The 20,388-nt window shown below is 42.4% G+C and overlaps 1 protein-coding gene and 1 pseudogene across 2 annotated transcripts in view; one reads left to right on the forward strand and one right to left on the reverse strand.

Moving 5' to 3' along the window:
- LOC149749995 (dual specificity protein phosphatase 22 pseudogene) overlaps positions 1-18,795 on the forward strand; it is a 31,550-nt pseudogene extending 12,755 nt beyond the window's left edge.
- The window catches only part of PDE8A (phosphodiesterase 8A), a 145,601-nt gene continuing 141,525 nt past the window's right edge, over positions 16,313-20,388 (reverse strand). For both annotated transcript variants that reach the window (XM_030763986.2, XM_089906726.1), the window contains exons 21-22: positions 18,663-18,792; positions 16,313-17,575 (exon numbers count right to left, since the gene is read on the reverse strand). In XM_030763986.2, coding sequence (XP_030619846.2) covers positions 17,469-17,575; positions 18,663-18,792 — 237 coding nt within the window. In that variant the 3' untranslated portion in view covers positions 16,313-17,468. The remainder of the gene's footprint in view (positions 17,576-18,662; positions 18,793-20,388) is intronic.

The following is a 20,388-nucleotide window of genomic DNA, read 5'->3' on the forward strand; positions in this document are numbered from 1 at the left end:
TCCAATGCATGAACATGGGATATTTTTCAACTTATTTATTTCAGTGATATTTTGTAGTTTTCAGTATACAAGCCTTGTACTTCTTTATTCCTAAGTAATTTTATTCTTTTTGATGCTATTATAAATGGAGTTTTCTTAATTTCATTTTTTAAAATTGAAGTATAGTTGATTTACAATATTGTGTTAGTTTCGGGCGTACAGCAAAGTGATTCGGTTGTACATATATATGTGTGTGTATATATATTCTTTTTTTCGATTCTTTCCCATTATAGTTTATTACAAGATATTGAATATAGTTCCTTAACTTCATTTTTTGATTCTATAGCAATAGACTTTACCTTTTTTCTTTTTTTCTTTTTGGCTGCACTAGGTCTTATTTGCAGCATGCGGGATCTTTTAGTTGCAGCATGTGAACTCTCAGTTGCCGCATGTGAGATATAGTTCCCTGACCAGGGATCGAACCTGGGCCCCCTGCATTGGGAGCACAGAGTCTTAGGCAGTGGACCACCAGGGAAGTCCCTACACTTGATTTTTATATTATTGAAATTGTATCTTGCAACCTTGCTACTGTTGGAGAGAAGGACATTTCCCCCCTACCCCTCTTGAGTTCTTCAGGCTGGTATAATAATTAAATTGACACAAAACAGATTAACAGGAGGAAAAAAAAAATAATTTGTACACGTGGAGGTCTCATAGAAATGGGACCCTCAAAGTGACCAAAGCAGGCTGTTTATATATCATTTTTAAACAAAGAAACAATTATTTGTGAAAATTTAAAAAAGGGTCTTGTGCTTGGGGTTGCAGAGTAATAAAGAAGTAGCAGAATTTGTTTATACAGCTTTCTTAGCCTTGAATTCTCTAGCTCTGATGATAAGGATGCTATCTATCTTCTTGGTATAGGGAGGATACTTACACATGGGAGATTCCCCCCCCGCCCCCCTTTCAGGGGGAAATAGGTCAGAGTATTTTTGACATCATTTTTTCCGCTAGCTGTTTCTTAAGTAATTTTAATTCAAAAAATCAATATGCCGTGTGACATACCTTGTGGTGGCCTGCTCTGAGCCCCAACCCTAGCTCTAATGGGTTTTTGTGTGTGTGTATTCCTTAGGATTTTCTATATACAAGATTATATTATCTGCAAATAGACATGATTTTTCCTTTCCAATCTGTAGGCCTTTTCTTTCTTTCTTTTTTCTTTTTTTGCCTATTTGTCCTAGTGAGTACCTCCAGTACATTGCCTCAGAACAGTGTTGAATAGAAGTAGTGAGAGCAGATATCTTTGATCTTAGGGAGAGAGTTTCCAGTATTTCACCATTAAGCATGATGTCAGCTGTGGGTTTTTTGTGATGCCCTTTATCAGGTTGAGGAAGTTCCCTTCTATTCCTAGTTTATTAGTGTTTTTATCATAAGAGAGAGTTGAATTTTGTCAAATGCTTTTTCTGTGCTTATTGAGACAACCATGTAGTTATTCTTTATTCTATCAATAAAATGTTTTACAATGATTTTCCTACATTGGACCAATCTTGCATTCCTGAGATAAATATCACTTTTTTGTATGTTGCTGCATTCAGTTTGCTGTTTTTTAGTAGAGGGTTTTTACATTTATATTCATAAATGATATTGGTTTATAGTTCTCTTGTGATATCTTTGTCTGGTTTCGGTATCAGGGTAATACCTCACAAAATGAGTTTGGAAGTGTTCCTTCCTCTTCTGTTTCTAGGAAGAATTTGAGAGGGATTGGTGTTAATTCTTTTTTAGGTGTTTGGTAGAATTCAGGGGTGAAGCCATCTGGTCCTGAGTTTTTCTTTGTGGGAAACTTTTTGATCACTCATTCTATCTCTGCTTATTGTAGGTCTATTCAACTTTTCTATTTTTTACTGAGTCAGTTTCATTAATTTGTGTCTTTCTAGGAATTTGTACATTTCACCTGGTTATCTAATGTGTTGTTATATAGTTATTCATAGTATTCTCTTATAAAACTTCTTATTTCTGTAAGGTTGGTAGCAGTGTTGACCACACACCCGCCCCCCGCATCTTTCATTCATGATTTTAACAGTTTACGTCTTTTCTCTTTTTTATTTGTCAGTCTAGCCTGAAGTTTTTCAATTTGTTCTTCTTTCAAAGGATCAACTTCTGGTCTTGTTGATTTTTCTCTATAGTTTTCCTATTTTTATTGCATTTACTTCTGCTATAATCTTTATTATTTCTTTCCTAATGTTTGCTTTGGTTAGTTTGCACTTCTTTTATTGGGTTGGCCAAAAAGTTCATCGGGGTTTTCCCATAACATCTGAATAAACTTTTTGGCCAACCCAAACACTAACGTATTAAGAACCTATTGATTTGAGTTGTCTTCTTTTTTATTGTATGATTTACAGCTGTAAATTTTTCTGTAAGCACTACTTTCACTCCATTCCATAAATTTTAGCCTCTTACGTTTTCATTTTCATTCATCTCAAAGTATTTTCTAATTTCTCTTGTGACTTATTCATTGATCTATTGGTGATTTAAGATTGTGTTAATTTCCACATATTTGTGAATTTCCAAATTTTCCTGTTACTGATTTCTAGTTTCATTCCATTTTGGTCAGAGAAAATACTTTGTATGAGTTCAGTTCTTTTAAACTTATTGAGACTTACATCATGGCCTATCATATGGCATATCCTGAAGAATGTTCCATGTATAATAGAGAGGAATGTGTATACTTCTGTTGTTGGATGCAGTGTTCTATAGATGCATTCTAAGTGGTTGCCTTATAGTGTTGTTCAAATCGTCTGTTTCCTTGTTGATCTTCTGTCTACTCATTTTATCCATAATTGAAAGTGGAGTATTGAAGACTCCAGCAATTATTGTTAAATTGTCTAATTCTCCCTTCAGTTCTGTCAGTTTTTGCTTCATGTATTTTGGTGTTCTGTTATTAGGTACATATGTTTATAATTGTTACATCTTCTTGAGAGATTGTCCCTTTTATCATGATAAAATGTCCTTCTTTGTCCCTAGTAACAATTTTTGTTTTAAAGTGTATTTTGTCTGATATTAGTATAGCCACTTCAGTTCTCTTTCAATTACTGTCTGAATGGTATATTGTCTTCTCTCCTTTTAGTTTCAACCTATTTGTGTCTGAATCTAGAGTGTGTCTCTTGTAGATAGCGTAAGGTTTGATTGTTTTTTAAAAATCCCTTATGACAATCTCCACCTTAATTGTAGTGTTTAATCCATTTATATTGAGTGTACTCAATGTAAAGGTGGAATTTATGCCTTCCTTTTGGCTATTTGTTTCCTGTATGTCTTAACGTCTTTTTTATTCCTCTGTTTCTCCATGACTGCCTTCTTTGTGTTAAGTACATATTCTCTAGTGCACCATTTTAATACCTTGTCATTTCTTTTATTATATAATATCTTTTGAGTTATTTTCTTAGTGGTTGTTCTGGATATCTTAATTTATAATAATCTATTCAACAGTTAAGATTAATTTTATTTCAGTAATATACAAAATTTGGCTCCTATACAGCTCTATTTCTCCCTTCCTTTGTGTTGTTATTATCATCCACATTAAATCTTTATATATTGGATGCCCATCCACATCTCACTGCCGTGTCATGTCACTGCCTTCTGGCTTCCACAGTTTATGATGAGAAATCAGCTGCTAATCTTATTGAGGATGTCTTGCACATGATATGTGCCATTTCTCTCTGGTGGCCTTTAAGATTCTCTCCTTGTCTCCAGCTTTCAATAGTTTGATTACAATGTGTCTTGGTATGGCTCTCTTTGAGTTTATCCTACTTGGAGTTCATGGAGCTTCTTGGGTCTGTAGGCAAATGTTTTTCATCAAATTTGGGAAATTTTCTGCCATTATTCCTTTAAATATTCTTTCTGGTCTTTCTTTTCTCCTTCTAGTATTCTCATTATGCATATGTTGGTACACTTGATGCTGTCCCAGAGGCTCTGAGGCTTTGTTCAGTTTTCTTTATTTTTTTTCTCCTTTCTACTCCTCAAGACTGGTAAGCCCAATTTACCTATCTTCAAGATCACTGATTCCTTCCTCCACCTGCTGAAATCTGCTGTTGAACACCTCTAGTGAATTTCTCATTTCAGTCATTATACTTCTCAACTCTAGAATTTCTATATGGTTCTTTATTTATAATTTCTATCTCTATTGATATTCTCTTTGGTAATACATTTTTTTAATACTTTCCTTTAGTTTTTCAGATGGTATTTCCTTTAGTTCTTTGAACATATTTTAAATAGCTGATTTAAAGTCTTTGGTCTGGGGAATTCCCGGGAAGTCCAGTGGTTAGGACTCCAGGCTTTCACTGCCGAGGGCCCAGGTTCAATCCCTGGTCGGGGAACTAAGATCCCTGCAAGCCATGTGGTGTGGCCAAAAAATAAATAAAGTCAGTCAGTCTTTGGTTTTCCTCAGGAACTGTTTCTTTTGATAGCTTCCCCTGCCCCATATGGATCACACTTTTTTTTTCTTTGCATGTCTTGTAACATTTTGTTGAAAACTGGACATTTAAATTGATATAATGTGGGAACTCTGGAAATCAGGTTCTTCCCTCATCCTCAAAGGTTTTTGTAGTTGCTGGGGTTGTTTGTTTAATGATTTTTCTGAACTATTTTTGTAAGGTCTGTATTCCTTTTTGTGTGTGGCCACTGAAGTCTCTGCCTAGTTAGATTAGTGGCCAGCTAATGATTGGTCAGAGATTTCCTTTAATATCTGGAACCAGTAAATCACCCAGTCATTGCCAAGGGGTTCTGTATGCTTGTTGTGGCATGCCTTCAACGCTTGGCCAGACACTTGACAACTCTGCCTTAGACTTCACTCCCTCCTTGTAAGGAGCCTCAATGTCGGCTAGAGGTGACAGCATTCTCAGTTCTCTTCTGAGCATGCACAGAATCCTACATATACCTTAACCTTATAGGTTCTGAGGAGTATGTCAGATTTTCACAGCCCTTATGGGCATCTCCTTCCCTAGATCTAACTTTTAAGCTTTTTGGGTAGCCTGTTGTTTGCCCCAATTGTTATCCACTGCCTACAGCAGCCATAAAATCAAACAATTGCATTGAAATGTTTTTACCAACACCTCCAGGGAAAAGATTTTCACATTGGGCAAGCTCCAAGTCTAATCAATAAAGACAGCCTTGCAAGTAGAGTCTTCCAGGGAGCCAACAGACAGGTCATATAATGACAATTCTATGGGAATGAAGCTTTTAAGTAGCTCCAACCCTGATTCACCTCTTCTGTTGTCTGCCAGGCTGCTATTTTTCACTTGTGACTGTTGATTTTCAAGGCTGTCATGGAGCTGGAGAGAGGGGGATGAAAATAGGACAAGTTAAATTGCCACAAAGCTCGCTGTTGTTATTGAGATTTAGATACTTTCCTTGATTAAAACTCCTCAGATTGCTGCAATCTTTTGGTTAACTTCCAGAGTTCTGAAAAATTTGTTCTGACAATTTTTGTCAGTTTTCTTATTGCCTTTATGGAGGTTATAATTTTTGAAGGTCCTTATTACTCCATTTTCACTGGTATCACTCACCAGCCAACATCTTGACTATAATCCCATGAGAGACACCTATTAAGCCACTCCCAAATTCCTGACCCACAGAAACTGAGATAATGAATGTTTGTTCTTTTAAGTTGCTAAGTGTTTGAGTAATTTATTATGTAGCAATGGATTATTAATACCATTAGCAAAAAAATACATATATTTCTCTTTTTAAATACATTTTAAAAAATAAATTTATTTATTTATTTTTGGCTGCCTTGGGTCTCTGTTGTTGCACGCGGCCTTTCTCTAGTTGCAGTGAGCAGGGGCTACTCTTTGTTATGGTGCGCGGGCTTCTCATTGCAGTGGCTTCTCTTGTTGCGGAGTATGGGCTCTGGGCACGTGGGCTTCAGTAGTTGTGGCACGCAGGCTCAGTAGTTGTGGTGCACAGGCTTAGTTGCTCTGCGGCATGTGGGATCTTCCTGGACCAGGGCTCGAACCCATGTCCCCTGCATTGGCAGGTGGATTCTTAACCACTGTGCCACCAGGGAAGTCCCCGTATTTCTTTTTATTTTTTTATTTAAAAAAATATTTATTTTTAAATTAATTATTTATTTTTGCTGCACCAAGTCTTAGTTGCAGCATGCGGGATCTTTAGTTGTGGCACGTGTGCAGGATCTAGTTCCCCCACCAGGGATCAAACCTGGGCCGCCTGCATTGGAAGCATGGAGTCTTACCCACTGGACCACTGGGGAAGTCCCTTAAATACATATTAGAGCACACTATACACAGCGCCCTACACTTTTTTCACTTAGTGAATACTGGTTTCTTTCCCATTCCTTTTTTTTTTTTTTTTTAAACATCTTTATTGGAGTATAATTGCTTTACATTGTTGTTAGTTTCTGCTGTATAACAAAGTGAATCAGCTATACGTATACATATATCCCCATATCCCCTCCCTCTTGCATCTCCCTCCCACCCTCCCTATTCCACTCCTCTAGGTGGTCACAAAGCACCGAGTTGATCTCCCTGTGCTATGCGGCTGCTTCCCACTAGCTATCTGTTTTACATTTGGTAGTGTATATACGTCCATGCCACTCTCTCACTTCGTCCCAGCCTACCCTTCCTCCTCCCTGTGTCCTCAAGTCCATTCTCTACGTCTGCATCTTTATTCCTGTCCTGCCCCTAGGTTCTTCAGAACCTGTTTTTTTTTTTTTTCTTTTTAGATTCCATATATATGTGTTAGCATACGGTATTTGTTTTTCTCTTTCTGACTTACTTCCCTCTGTATGACAGACTCTAGGTCCATCCACCTCACTACAAATAACTCAATTTCATTTTTTATGACTGAGTAATATCCCATTGTATATATGTGCCACATCTTCTTTATCCATTCATCTGTCGATGGACACTTGGGTTGCTTCCATGTCCTGACTATTGTAAATAGAGCTGCAGTGAACATTGCAGTACATGACTCTTTTTGAATTATGGTTTTCTCAGGGTATATGCCCAGTAGTGGGGTGGCTGGGTCGTATGGTAGTTCTATTTTTAGTTTTTTAAGGAACCTCCATACTGTTCTCCATAGTGGCTGTATCAAATCTACATTCCCACGAACAGTGCAAAAGGATTCCCTTTTCTCCACACTGTCTCTAGCATTTATTGTTTGTAGATTTTTTGATGATGGCCATTCTGACGGGTGTGAGGTGATACCTCACTGTAGTTTTGATTTGCATTTCTCTAATGATTAGTGATGTTGAGCATCCTCACATGTTTGTTGGCAATCTGTATATCTTCTTTGGAGAAATGTCTATTTCGGTCTTCGGCCCAGTTTTTGATTGGGTTGTTTTTTTGATATTGAGCTGCATGAGCTGCTTTGTATATTTTGGAGATTATCCCATTCCTTTTTTATGGCTCTTGGAGATTCCACTGTGCATGCATTTGACTAATGATTTATGATGGATATCTGTCTCCACTCACTTAACGATGTATTTTAAGATTATATCCAGTCTTCTGCTCTTTCAGATAATGCTGGGATGAATAGTCTTATTTATGCAAGATTTCTCTTGTGTGTCGAAAATTCCCATTTCTAATTTTGTATTTGCCCTCTAAAAATTGGGCTTTTACATTTTGTTTCCATAGAAATGAAAACCCAGAATGAATCTAGTGGAAACAAGATTCATGAACAGGAATGAACAGGATTCATTCATTCATAAGGACAGGCAATTATCTCACTGAACAGGTAGTCTAGAGTTTTGAGGGTTCCGGGAGTGGTTGATAAACACTGACCCAGGTTTCTTCCATCCTTCAGCACTGTCACTGTTGGAGGTGACTTCATCCTTGGACTGCAGTATGGCTGCAGCAGTCCCAAGTGTCACATCCAGACCCAACCCACCTAAAGAGAGAGGAGATGGTCTTTTCCTGTAGCTCTCTGGTGGGAGTGAGAACTTGATTCAGAATCATCCTTGTAGACTTCTCTTTGTGGCGTCTTGGGCAGAATAGGGTCACCTGTCCATTGCTGGAGCAGTCAGTGGTAGATAGAGGGTAATCATCTGGTGGGAGAGGTAACCCCAGTGTCGGTGAAGCAGAGATGGTGGACTTCCTGCAGGCAGTGAGTGTCAACATTAAACCTGAACTTGGAGCTTTGTTCTAAGGTCTTTTTAAAAAGTGTGTGTGTGTGTGTGTGTGTGTGTGTGTGTATTAATTAATTAATTAATTAATTAATTTTGGGGCTGTGCCAGGTCTTAGTTGTAGCATGCAGGATCTTCGTTGTGGCATTCAGGCTTCTTAGTTGCAGCATGTGAACTCTTAGTTGAGGCATGCATGCAGGATCTAGTTCCCCGACCAGAGATTGAACCTGGGCCCCTTGCAGTGGGAGCAGGGAGTCTTACCCACTGGACCACCAGGGAAAGTCCCCTGTTCTAAGGTCTTGATGTCATAGTACAAGTACAGCATTTAGTCAGAAGTACCAGAACTACCTTACAGAGTATCCCACGGGAGAAATTTTCTCAAATCTCTAAGAAAAGACTTCCAGAGTTTCCTGCTTATTGTGTTGTTATCAATTTTGAACTGATCTTGTTCTGTTGTTACTTTGGCTGCTAAGAAACTCCAAGCTAAATTTGCTGCTACGTGTAGCAATTATGAAACATTGTAGCATGTTTTATCCTCCCTTTAGCTTGTTTTAATCTTCATTTTTAATCTTGTGTGAAATTCTGGAAACTATACATTTTTGGAATGGAGCATACCAAAAAATATTATTTTTAATTTTCAATTTTTAAAAGTTAATCTTAAGGGAAACTTGAGTCTTTTTATAAAATCATTTCGAACATAAATCACTTCTTTCCTTCTGAAATCATTTTCTTTTTGAGAGTTCCACCCCGCCTACAGGCCATGGCCTTAAACCAGGTTTGTGGCCAAATTGCTAGGTACTTTGGGATAATTTGAGCTGAACAAGAGAGTGAGAAACCAGTGCCTCATGTGAGGCCAGTCTCTCTGTCTGGAAGGAAACTTATTTTTAATATCTGAAAATCCTCAGATAAGTTCTTAAACCATTATTTCTATTTTTATAGAAACACTGCCCAGTCCACCTTCCACATGTAATTTGCACTCGGGCCTCCTTTCTGTCTTAGTGACCAAAACCGCCCAGCTAAGCTGCCTTGATCCTCCCCACGCCGACTCTTGCATTGTTCTCCGTCTGCAGTGTTGTTTTTGGCCCCTAAGTTAACGCTATTGCTTCCCGATGGCCGAGTGTGTTTCCTCCTTTTCTAGATTAAATAGGATCTATTCCATGGGACAAGAATGGGGCCTTCCAGCTGGGGTTTGAGGCGCTGGTGAAGTGGGGGTGAGAGGAAGTGGGAAGGGTGGCTTTTGAAAACACCTTGTTGCAGGGTGCTTTTCATTTTGCACAGAGAGCATCTGTTAAACCACGCTTTTCAAAATCAGTGTGCTCGGGCCCGAGGGAGACAGACTGCTGAAATGCAGGCTCTGGGCAGCAGGTCTGTGGGCCCAGAGGGCTGCGTGTCCAGCCAGCGCCCACACTGCCGGTGCACTGCCCCCACTGTGAGAGGTGAGGGGCTGAGGGCTTTGTTTTCTTGCGCATAGGCCTTTGGGAAGGAGTGAAGACATTCTTGTTTCTCTCGTGATTCGAGACCGTGTCAGTGGAATGAAAGGGCGTGTAACTGTACACACGTGATGGTTCTTAACTTTCCGAAATTTCCTCTTTTTATAGCAGGATAAGACAAATTGTTCAAAGTTTATTCAGCTTCTTCCTGAGCTTGTTGTGAACTGATGGTTTTAATAATTCCTTTCCCCATTGTTTCTGATCCCAATCCTTGGGGAAAAGGTTTCCTTGTGACTCAGAAGCCAGTTCTTCCACATCAAATTATTTCTTTGAAGAACATGGGGGAGCAAAACTACTTCTTACTTTTCTTTGGCCTTTTTCTCTCCTTTATGGAAAGGCTCAGCTCAAACAAGGTGGGCACACAAACCTTCTCCCAGGTTAGTAACTTTTGCTTCACTGCTTGGCCCCTCTCTGCCCCCAAGGACATGCTAGCAGAGCCCACTCACCACTGTCCTTTCCAGCTGGGAGGCCACAGTCCTCTGTGAGGTTGCTCAGACAGGAGGTGAAAAATCTGGAACACTGTCATTGCTCTGCTCCTCTCCAGCCTTGGGAGGCCCTGGGGGTTCAGGCCTCATCTGTGGCTGCCCTGTGGACCCTGACAGCAGGGTTTACAGCTGTGCCCTTCAGCTGTTCCCTCCCCACCTTGCCCTTGACTACTTCAAGGCTTGTGTCATGTCCACAGAGCTAAACACGACACAGGCTTCACTACAGAGTCCAGGCCTCACTTCCAGCTGGCTCCTTCCTTGGGTGTCCACAGGCCATCAGAGCGGTTACGTCCAAGTCTGGACTGGCCGTCTCCCCTCTCGAGTCCTAGTTACGTGACTCACACCACCTTCTCCGTCATTCAGATTTCAAACCTTAGGGCCTTCTAACTGTAGAAATAATCACATGTATTAAGTTTGGGGAAACCTGGAAAAGCACAAGGCGGGCAATGAAGCCCCAGTAACCCCAGTCTCCAGAGGTAACAACCCTTGCAAACATGCCGGCGCATTTCCTTCTAGTCTTTTTTTTTTTTTTCCTAATCATATGTATCTTTCCCTCTTCCTCCAAAATGGGTCATTCCATATTCTTCAACGAGCTTTCACTTCATAACACCGCCTTGAGTTTGCCCCATTTCACTGAATAATTTTCTAAATCATTATTTTTTACTGGCTGCAAAGAACTCCAGTTTGGAATCATACCAAACTTTTCTTCTTAATAGTCACCTATTGCTGGGCATTTTGGTTGTTTCCAAACTTAGGAACAGCTGTAATGCACACCCATGAGATTTCTGCATGGTGCCCATGGTCGCTTGAGTTTGTGCCGTGTGCCAACTTCACCATCTCTCTCTGCCCACTGCTGGCCCTGGCCCAGGGGCAGACTGTCTTTTCTCTTAAACTCGGGTGAAATTAGCAGGGTTTCGTCGTTTTGTTTTGAAATAAACTCTGGATTTTTTTTAACATCTTTATTGGAGTATAATTGCTTTACAATGTTGTGTTAGTTTCTGCTGTATAACGAAGTGAATTAAACTCTGGATTTTATATCATGCCTTTTCCACTGTGAGATGATAGTTTCTTCACGGTTTTTTCTAATACTTCTATGTTTAATTTTCACTTCTAAAGCATTGGTGCATTAAGAATCAATTTCTCAGATAGCCACATAGTCATCCCAACACCATTTATTGAATAAATCCATCTTTCCTCCAGTGATGTGAAGCAGCACCTTTAATATTCTACTAAACTCCTGGGTGTGTTTGGTTATATTTCTGGCTCTATTCAGTTCCATTTACTCATTTGCAGGGGTCAGTGTCTCAGTGGTTTAATGATGGCAGCTTTATGATATGTTTGCATGTCTTGGGCTAGTCCTCTCTCTTTACTCTTCATTTTCAGAATTTTCCTTTCCTTCATACAATAGATGAACATTAGAATGACGGCTAGATTAAAAAGATTGTTTTAAAATTGGGAATCATTCTGAATTCACAGAATAATTTAGGGAGAAATTGACATTTTTACAAAATTGACCCGTGAAAATAGGGTTTGCGCCTTTTCATTTATTCAAACCTTTTGTATTCCTCAGGAGCACTGTTCAGAATTCACATATGGACATAGAATGAAGAGTCTTCCTCTAGGCTATGACTGCTAGTCACCAAAGGCAATCCATGTCACTTGTTTCTTGTGTGCACATCCAGAGATTTTAAGCTTATTTAGCATTTAAACAAATGCTAGCATATATGTGTATTCCGTGTTATGCTCTTTTTCCACGTATTAATATATGTTGGCAATCTCTTAATATCAGCACACGAAGAACCTTCTCATTTTTTTTTTTATTTGTTTATTTGTGGCTGCGTTGAGTCCTAGTTGCGGCACGCAGGATCTTCGTTGAGGTATGCAGGATCTTTTGTTGTGGCACAACTGCTTCTCTCTAGTTGTGCTTGTGGGTTTTCTCTAATTGTGGCACACAGGCTTCAGGGCATGTGGGCTCTGTAGTTTGTGGCATGCGGGCTCTCTAGTTGAAGTGCGTGAGCTCAGTAGCTGTGTTGTGCGGGCTTGGTCACCCCACGGCACGTGGGATCTTAGTTCCCTGACCAGGGATCGAACCCGCCTCCCTTGCATTGGAAGGCAGATTCTGGACCACCAGGGAAGTCCCCTTCTCATTGTTTTTCATACCTAAAAAGCATAGGGTTCTATTGTAGGGACATACTATCATTTATTTACGTAATTACTCTTCTTAAATGATAGACATGTTTCCAGTCTTTTACTATTACAAGCACGGCTGTCATAAATAAGTCTGTATACGTATCATTTCCCATGTGTGAGTATATCTTTGGAAGATATTTCTGGAAATGGATTTCTGGAAGTAGAGCTGCTGGGCCACAACACACATATATTTGTGATTTGGCTGGATTTGGCAACGTTGCCCTCCATGGAGGTTGTACTAATTTACACTCACCTGCCATGTATGAGCGCGCCTGTGTCCACACCTTTCTCAACACACTGTTATCAAGCTCTTTGTTCCTTACTAATCTTAAAAGTGAGAAATATCTCAAATTGGTTCTAATTTGCATTTCAATTACTATTAGATTTAGCATAAACGTTAAGAATCTTTTATACTTTTTTCTATGAACTTTCTGTTGTCATTTCTGTTCATATCATATCCTATTTCTTCCTACTATTTATGTTAAAAGTTTCCAAAAATCAGTATTGTAGGGCTTCCCTGGTGGCGCAGTGGTTGAGAGTCCGCTTGCCAATGCAGGGGAGGCGGGTTCATGCCCCGGTCCGGGAAGATCCCACGTGCTGCGGAGTGGCTGGGCCCGTGAGCCATGGCCGCTGGGCCTGCACGTCCGGAGCCTGTGCTCCGCAACGGGAGAGGCCCCAACAGTGAGAGGCCTGCGTACCACCAAAAAAAAAAAAAACAAAACCAGTATTGTAGAAGTAAGCTTTTTGTAAAATGAATTACAAACATTTCCCTTTTTTTTAAACAGAGGAGTATTTACTTATTTATTTTGGGCTGTGTTGGGTCTTTGTTTCTGTGCGAGGGCTTTCTCTAGTTGTGGCGAGCGGGGGCCACTCACTGTCGCGGCCTCTCCCGTTGCGGAGCACAGGCTCAGTAGTTGTGGCGCACGGGCTCAGCTGCTCTGCGGCATGTGGGATCCTCCTAGATCAGGGCTCGAACCCGTGTCCCCTGCATCAGCAGGCAGATTCTCAACCACTGCGCCACCAGGGAAGCCCCTCCCTGTTTCTTTTTTCTGTTTCTTTTTCTTTTTTTAAAGTTGGAAGATATTTAAATTTATTTTTACTTTCTCACATCACTAATCATGGGTATGAGTGGCTTGTATCTCCATCCGGAAAGCATAGCACTATCAAGTTACTATTATATCCAGTGGAGAACTCAGTCTTTGGCCACATCCCTGTTTCTTTTATTGTGGTTGGTATCTAGAATATGTTTATTTTATAATTGAGTTCATTATTGTTTTTTCATATGGTTTCCCTGTTTTGTATACTACTTAGACTTTGTCAAAGATAAAATATTCTCCTAGCCATCTTATCACCAGGCATGATCTCCGTATTAAAAAAAAGACTGAAATATTTCAACATTTAGAAAAGTATAGTGATATATTTTTTAAAAACTGATATACCCATCACCAGAATTACTGTTAATATTTTGCTGTGTCTGCTTTAGATTTTTTGCCTTTGAAACCAAAAGGTACAGATAGTTCCCTTTGAACGTCTCCCCAATACCAGTGCCTCCCCTGCCCCTGAGGTAACTGCCTTCGTGAAGTTGGAGTGTGTGTCCTCCTGGTCATGGTCAAGGGCCTTTATTTTGAGACCGGAGAACCCCCTCTGGCTAGTTGAAGTGGAAGGGATTTATCAGTGGAAGGGCTAAAGAAACAGACTCGTGACTTGAGTTTCCTGGAAAGTCTCCCTAAACCACACTTGAGGGCTGGGACGCCCAGGCAGCTGCTGCAGCCCCAGAGGCTCACTGCTTCTACTGCATTCAGAGCTGCTGGTGGAGAGAAAGTTCAAAACCCGATGCCTGTACGTGTGCTGTCCGCTGTTGACGCATTTCTAAATCAGAGCCTTGCATCTGACCGGGAAACCTAAATTAGATACAGAAACCTGGTGCAAGGGAGTGTGGAGGGAAATCTCGTGGTTTTCTAGTTTGTGTGTACACCAGGGGCTTAGTGTCGCACAAGCCAGTTCACAGTATTTGTAAACTCCTTGAACATTTTAATGCTCCTACTATTAATTTTTCCATGAACAATAGTGTATTGTTTTGGGTATTCAAAAAATGGATGCAAATGCTGTCATAATGCAACTTAGCCTTTTCATTCAATATTATTATTAAGCCTTTCCCAGTTGACATCTGTAGCTCTGCTTCATTCTTTTTAACTGCTGTGTATCGTATGTGTATTAGTTGTTACCCTGTAACAAATTACCGTAGTTTACTGGCATAAAATTAGCTGTTTACCCTCTCACGGTTTCTGTGGGTAGGAACCCAGGTGTGGCGGAGTTGGGTCCTCTGGCTCAGGGTCTCTCATAAGGTTGTGGTCAGTGTGTCTGCTGGAGCTGTGGCCTCATCTGAAGACCTCGCTGTGGCAGAATCTGCTTCTAACACACTCCTGTGGTTGCTGGCGTATGACTCCGTTCCATGGTGGCTGTGGGCTGGAGGCCGCCCTTGCTTCCTTGCCATGTATTAGGCCTCTCCGTGGGGCAGCTCGCAGCACAGCAGCTTGCTTCATCAGAGCAAGCAGCTAAGAACAGGAGTGTGTGCACAAGATGGCTATCACCATCTGTAATGGGCTGGATAGTGTCCCCCAAAATTCAGACATCCTGGAACCTCAGAATGTGACCCAGTTCTTGCTGTTATTTTTTCCCCCACCCAGTATATACCTGCCTAGTTTTGTCTGGATGTTTACCAGTGTCTGTTTACCACTGCTTTCTATACCCTACTTCTTCTTTCTGAACTCATGTTAAAGAAGTATATCTTCCAGCAGTTTTCTCCACAGTGTATCACTCCTTTGTCTTTTGGTTGTTGCACATGAGAAGTCTGATGGCAGTCTAAACACTAGTTCCTTTGTAAGCCATCTGTCCTCTCTCACAGCTTTTACTCTTGGAGCTCAATGCTCTGCAGTTTGTGTTGTTTATTCCTCCTACTTGGGATTTGATGTGCCCTGTAAATACACGGACTTGCATCTGTCAAGTCCTGAGGGACTCTCAGGCTTTCTCTGGATAGTGCTTCTCCCCATTTCTTCTCCCCTCTGGATCACCTAGTTTCGACACATTTTGAAGCATTTCATTCTACCCTCCATATTTTAACTTTGCTTTCACATTTTCCATTTTTAATCTCTGTGCTGCATGCTGAGTCATTTCCTTAAGTCTTCCAATTTACTAATTCTCTCTGTAGTTATGTCTGGTTTCCTGTTAAACCTGTACAGAAGTTTTCCTTTTTTTAAAAAAAAAAAACACATTTATTTATTTATTCATTTGGCTGTGCTGGTCTTAGGTGCGGCATGAGGGATCTTTTAGTTGTGGCATGCGGGACTTTAGTTGTGGCATGTGGCTCTTAGTTGCGATGTGCATGGGGGATCTAGCTCCCTGATCAGGGATGGAACCTGGGCCCCCTGCATTGGGAGAGTGGAGTCTTAGCCACTGGACCACCAGGGAAGTCCCTCCATTTGTTTTGATGACTGTATCCTTCATACCTAGAATGTCTCTTCAGTTCTTTTTCAAATCTTTTTTTCTTTCAAAACTACTTTGGTTTACCTTATGGTTTCTATTGCTTCTTGTACCTCTTCAAACATGTTAAGATACGTGAAGTCTCCTTCTGATTTTTCTGTCTCTACCTCATGATGGTTGAGTTCCTTGTGGGATCATTTCCTTTTCTTTCCTGGCACCTAGAGGAGCGGAGAGGGCTTTCTTCCCACATCAGTCCACAGTTACCAACTTAGGTCACATGTCTCCACACAGGAAAAAGGGGCCTTTGTTTCTTTAGACAAAGGGACCCATCCCTGAGAGCCCCTCCAGGGTGCATGATCTCTCTGAATGGGTACCAACTGGTGAATTAATTAAGGTATCTGAGAATTTGTCAACATATTCACCTGGCCCCTTGTGACCCTGAAAAAGTCATTTAACCATTCATCTTTTCTGTAAAATAAAGGTATCTTCTTTATTTACAGGGAGAAAAAAAAAAGTATTTTTAGTAGTATAAAACTTCACAGAAAAGGTGGCACATGTTGTCTTAAAAACAAATAGTTTAATTTCACTTTTATCTGGAACAAAACAAGTTTAAAAGGAAACAGCGAGCGCTTTGACATGTCATCATGTGTCATTTTTTATGGTACTACTTTTGTTCAAAATGTGAAGATACAGAACCTTTATAAATTTCAGGAAGCAAAATGCAGATGAAAACAGATTGGTTATAAAATGTCAATTCACTAAATACTGCATTTTCTCTGTTTTTATGGAGAATATTTCATAGAAACACTGTATAAAATAAGGCAGACTTTTGGAAATTCAATTATAAAATTTTAGGGAAAAAGTGTGAAGTCCTAGTTTCTTTCACTTTGGGGAGTCACCTGCAGAGCCCGTCAGACAACTAGAGCAGTTTCTGAGCTCTGGTTGCTGTACAGGAGCCCTTCTCGTTGAGTGCTTCTAGAATCAGACCCACCCACAAAACAGCTTTTCCCAATTAGCATCAATCAGGAAAGTTTAACATACACAAATATTTCTATAGTGCAGTAAAAATGTGTCATTTTATATTTTAAATTTGCATTATGAAAATAAGTGTACACAAAGTAATACATATTTAATGAATATGAATCATGTAAATTTGGTTATGGCATTTAAAGTTGCCTTTGGCTTTGAAGTATTTTTAAATTCATAGAAAATATTGAACTTCTAATAAAATAAATAAAACATTTTAATAATTGACATTAATAATCAACTTCAAAATTTCTTTGCATTTTCTGTTCAATTTTAAAAGAGAAGTCATTGCACCTTCTGTGATGTGAAAAAAGATCCGATTGCCATTAGCTGTTCTTACATAACAGAGAAACTGCAACAAGACACTCTCTGTCACTGGCAGGAAATCCATCACCGTCCTTCGCGGGGCCAGTCCCGAGCTCATGTTTTAACGGACGCGAAGGCAAACCACGGTTCTCACGTGACTCTCTGAAGCGCCCCCGCAGCAGGCCCAGGTGCCTTGAGTGCACTAAGTCTCACTTTACGGCAGTGGCATCAGACGGCGGCTCCAGAAGGTTGCCGACGTCCCTGTGTGCTCTTACAGGCTCTGCAGACCGGGGGACGAAAGGACCAAGGAAATCTGACAGCCCTCAGGAATCCCAAGTGACTGGAGGGACACAGCGTCAGGGCCCCAGGCAGTGCTGCCCACTATTCAGGAGGTGGGCGGAGGCTCCGCAGCTTCATTTCGTCCAGTCCCTTCCAGTATTTAAAATTGTTGTCAAGATGCTGCATTAGCTCAGGCAGGTCTACAAAGGCTAGAGAAAAAAGATGGCACTGTGATACCCTTTCACAGCCTCAGTAAATTTAGACTTGGAGGCTTTCTAAGGAGAGAGCATTTTACGGAAGAGGGGCAGACAGGAGTAGACAACTGCACAGTGCTCAGCAGACACAGCAAACCCAGCGGCCGGAATGAACTAAAGCCAAGTCCCGTGCTCAGTGCGAGCAGCTCCTCTGTAACCACCTGGTGAGCTGACAACTGGTAGGTGAAGCAGAAGGGGAGCTCATCTGCATACTCACCATTTTATCAGCACCTTTGGGGCCCAGGGTGCCAGGAGCCAGGCCCTAGGCCCTGACTGGCTCTCCTGGGTGTGTCTCCCTGCTCCTCCCCCCCCACCCTAATTTATACCACCATCTTCCACCTGCAGCACATGCCCTAGGGCATGAGTGGGGAGCAAGTCATTTTACATACGAAGAAAATGGGGCCAGGAGAGGCCATGAATCTGGACTCAAGGAGCTGCGGAGCCTGCAGTCTGGCCCCAAAGCTGCAGCTCTTTCCACCGTCTGAGTCGTCCTTCCCCCCACCTCCCAGCACCCTGAGATGGGGGTTTGTCTCCTGCCCATGGATCTGGACAGGGAGTATTAGTGGGGCCCCTTCCCTGAGAGTCCTTTACGTGACAGGCTCCTGCAGGCACCTGAGGTTAAAGAAGAGGGACGTGTACCCGTCAGAGACCAGCCTGCTCTCGGGTCGGCTACCACGTGAGGCGGGAGAAGCTGGGGGAGCAGATGGCAAAAGGGCTCCCACAGAACGACGTGGGGTTTGGAGTCAACATAAGTGTTTCTGAATCCTGGGCTCTCCACCACCGGCTGTGCAGCCCCAAGTTCAATCCTCTCATCTATGAAACCGGCACAACAACGTCTAGCCCCTGGGGCCAGGGGCAGCTGAGGAGGAAGAGTACAGACAGCACCCCGCCCTCACGGCCCTCGGTGTCAGCTCACTGCTTCTCCTCAGCCCTTCTTCAAAGTCTGAGCCCCCAAACATATTCTACAGTCAAAAACTACACTATGCACTACTTAATATGCAGTTCCCCGTTCCTGAGGGAAATATGCCCAAAGCGTTCTTACCGTCCCAAGCAGCAAACATGTCTGTGATGAAGTAGTCGATGAAAGAGATTTGGGATTTGGGGATGCTGCAGGTATTTCTGTCAAAAACTGGCATCACCACAGGCAAGTCCTGTCGCTTCTCTTCATCAGTCTGCAAAGCAGAAAACGCCAGAATTACGAGACTCCAGTATCTGGCTCCACTCCCCGTCAGCAGCAACCCCTCTGCCAAAAGCCTCTCCTGGCAGCCCAGAGTGCTCGTGGGGAGAAGCCGATCACAGCACCAGCCAACAACCCGGATCTGCCACTACATACCACGTCGTCCCCGATGGGGGCTGCTCTATGCCGGGGCACCAAGGACACCCCAACCCAACCCACATTTTCAACACCTGGAAACCTCTTGCTGAAGCTCCTGAGGTACGATTGCAAACGGTACCTGCGGTGCGTGAGCACACTAGTCAGCTCAGCCATCCTCCCACCCAGCAGGCGTTTCAAGGGCCTGACCCAGGGCGGCAATGGTGAGTGAGAAACAGCCCCCTTCACGGAGAAGGGACAAGTGGCTGCTGCTCATCTTGGGCCAAATTATTTCATTTGAAAAAGTTATGAACACGCTTGAGGTAAAAAAAGAGCTCTGGGATGAGTTTTTTATGTACTTTGATAGACGCTTCCAGAACATCTTCAGGATTCCAGAAAGATTTGTAAAAAACTGAAAATATAATTAAGATCCTGGGGGGAAAGGCAAGTATATCTTGAAAGATATAAAGGAGTTTCTTGTTCTTTTTATTCATAAGGTTGCTTTCATCAAAGGGTCCTGGAGAAAAGGATGAGGGGATGCCTGGAGGGTGACGATGAAGCAGGAGGTCTTCCTGGAACGAGGCGGGAATGAGGTGCGATTAGAATCACCGAGAGGTCCCTGCTGGAGCAGGCAACCAGGGCTGAGAGTTAAGCAGACGGTCACACGAGGGGCAGGATGAGGGGGACTGAGTGTAGGACAAGTAAGGCCGGGGCGGGCCTGGCTAGAAGGGCTGGAGCCATCCTCTGGCTCTGGAAGGCACAGCTGTCCTCAGGGGCACCTGGATCATTGTTCCTGATGGTCCGGGCAGGCTGCCCTGTTGGGCCAGGCATAGTGAGAAGATGACAGAGGGGTGGCGATCCTGGGACGAGATAAATTGTTGACCAGTCGGGGCCTGTGGAGAGCCGGTCAGTGAGAGCAAGGGCTGAGGACAGGAGGTACGTGGTGTGCTTGGCCATCTGCCAGAAGCCTGACTCTGGTGGCTGAACTCTGTGGGCCATCTGGGGCTGTGGGAGAGTGGAGGACATTTCTTGAGCAGCCAGCACTGGGACAAGAATTCAGGTTCAGCGGGACCAAAAGAAAACCTACTCTTGGGGCTGGGAGCCTGTCCGTCCAACTCTTACCCCTGGAACTGTTCTCACAGGGCAAACTGGGCCAGTCCCCCTTGTTGATCTTGACAACTGACCAGGAGCTGCCTCCCCTGTTCCGTTCCACTTCTGTTCTGCTGTCTCGGCTGAGGCCTGGCAATCACCAGCAGGGCCGCAGGGACTGGTTAGAAGTCACCTTGCCCTGCACAAAGGTGGATCCGAGGCCCGGGCGACTGGAAGAACTAGGCCTCACAGCTAATGGCAGGTGACTTTCCCTGGAAGTGACAATGACTCACTACAGCTCTCAACATGGAATCTCCACTTGGGGGCAGCAGGTAACCTTTGGGGGTTTTCCTAGGAGGGACTGTAC

Source organism: Delphinapterus leucas, chromosome 2, assembly GCF_059928025.1.
Source record: "Delphinapterus leucas isolate spDelLeu-1000000601 "Yukka" chromosome 2, BTC_Dleu_Yukka2, whole genome shotgun sequence".
Taxonomy (NCBI): Eukaryota; Metazoa; Chordata; class Mammalia; order Artiodactyla; family Monodontidae; genus Delphinapterus; species Delphinapterus leucas.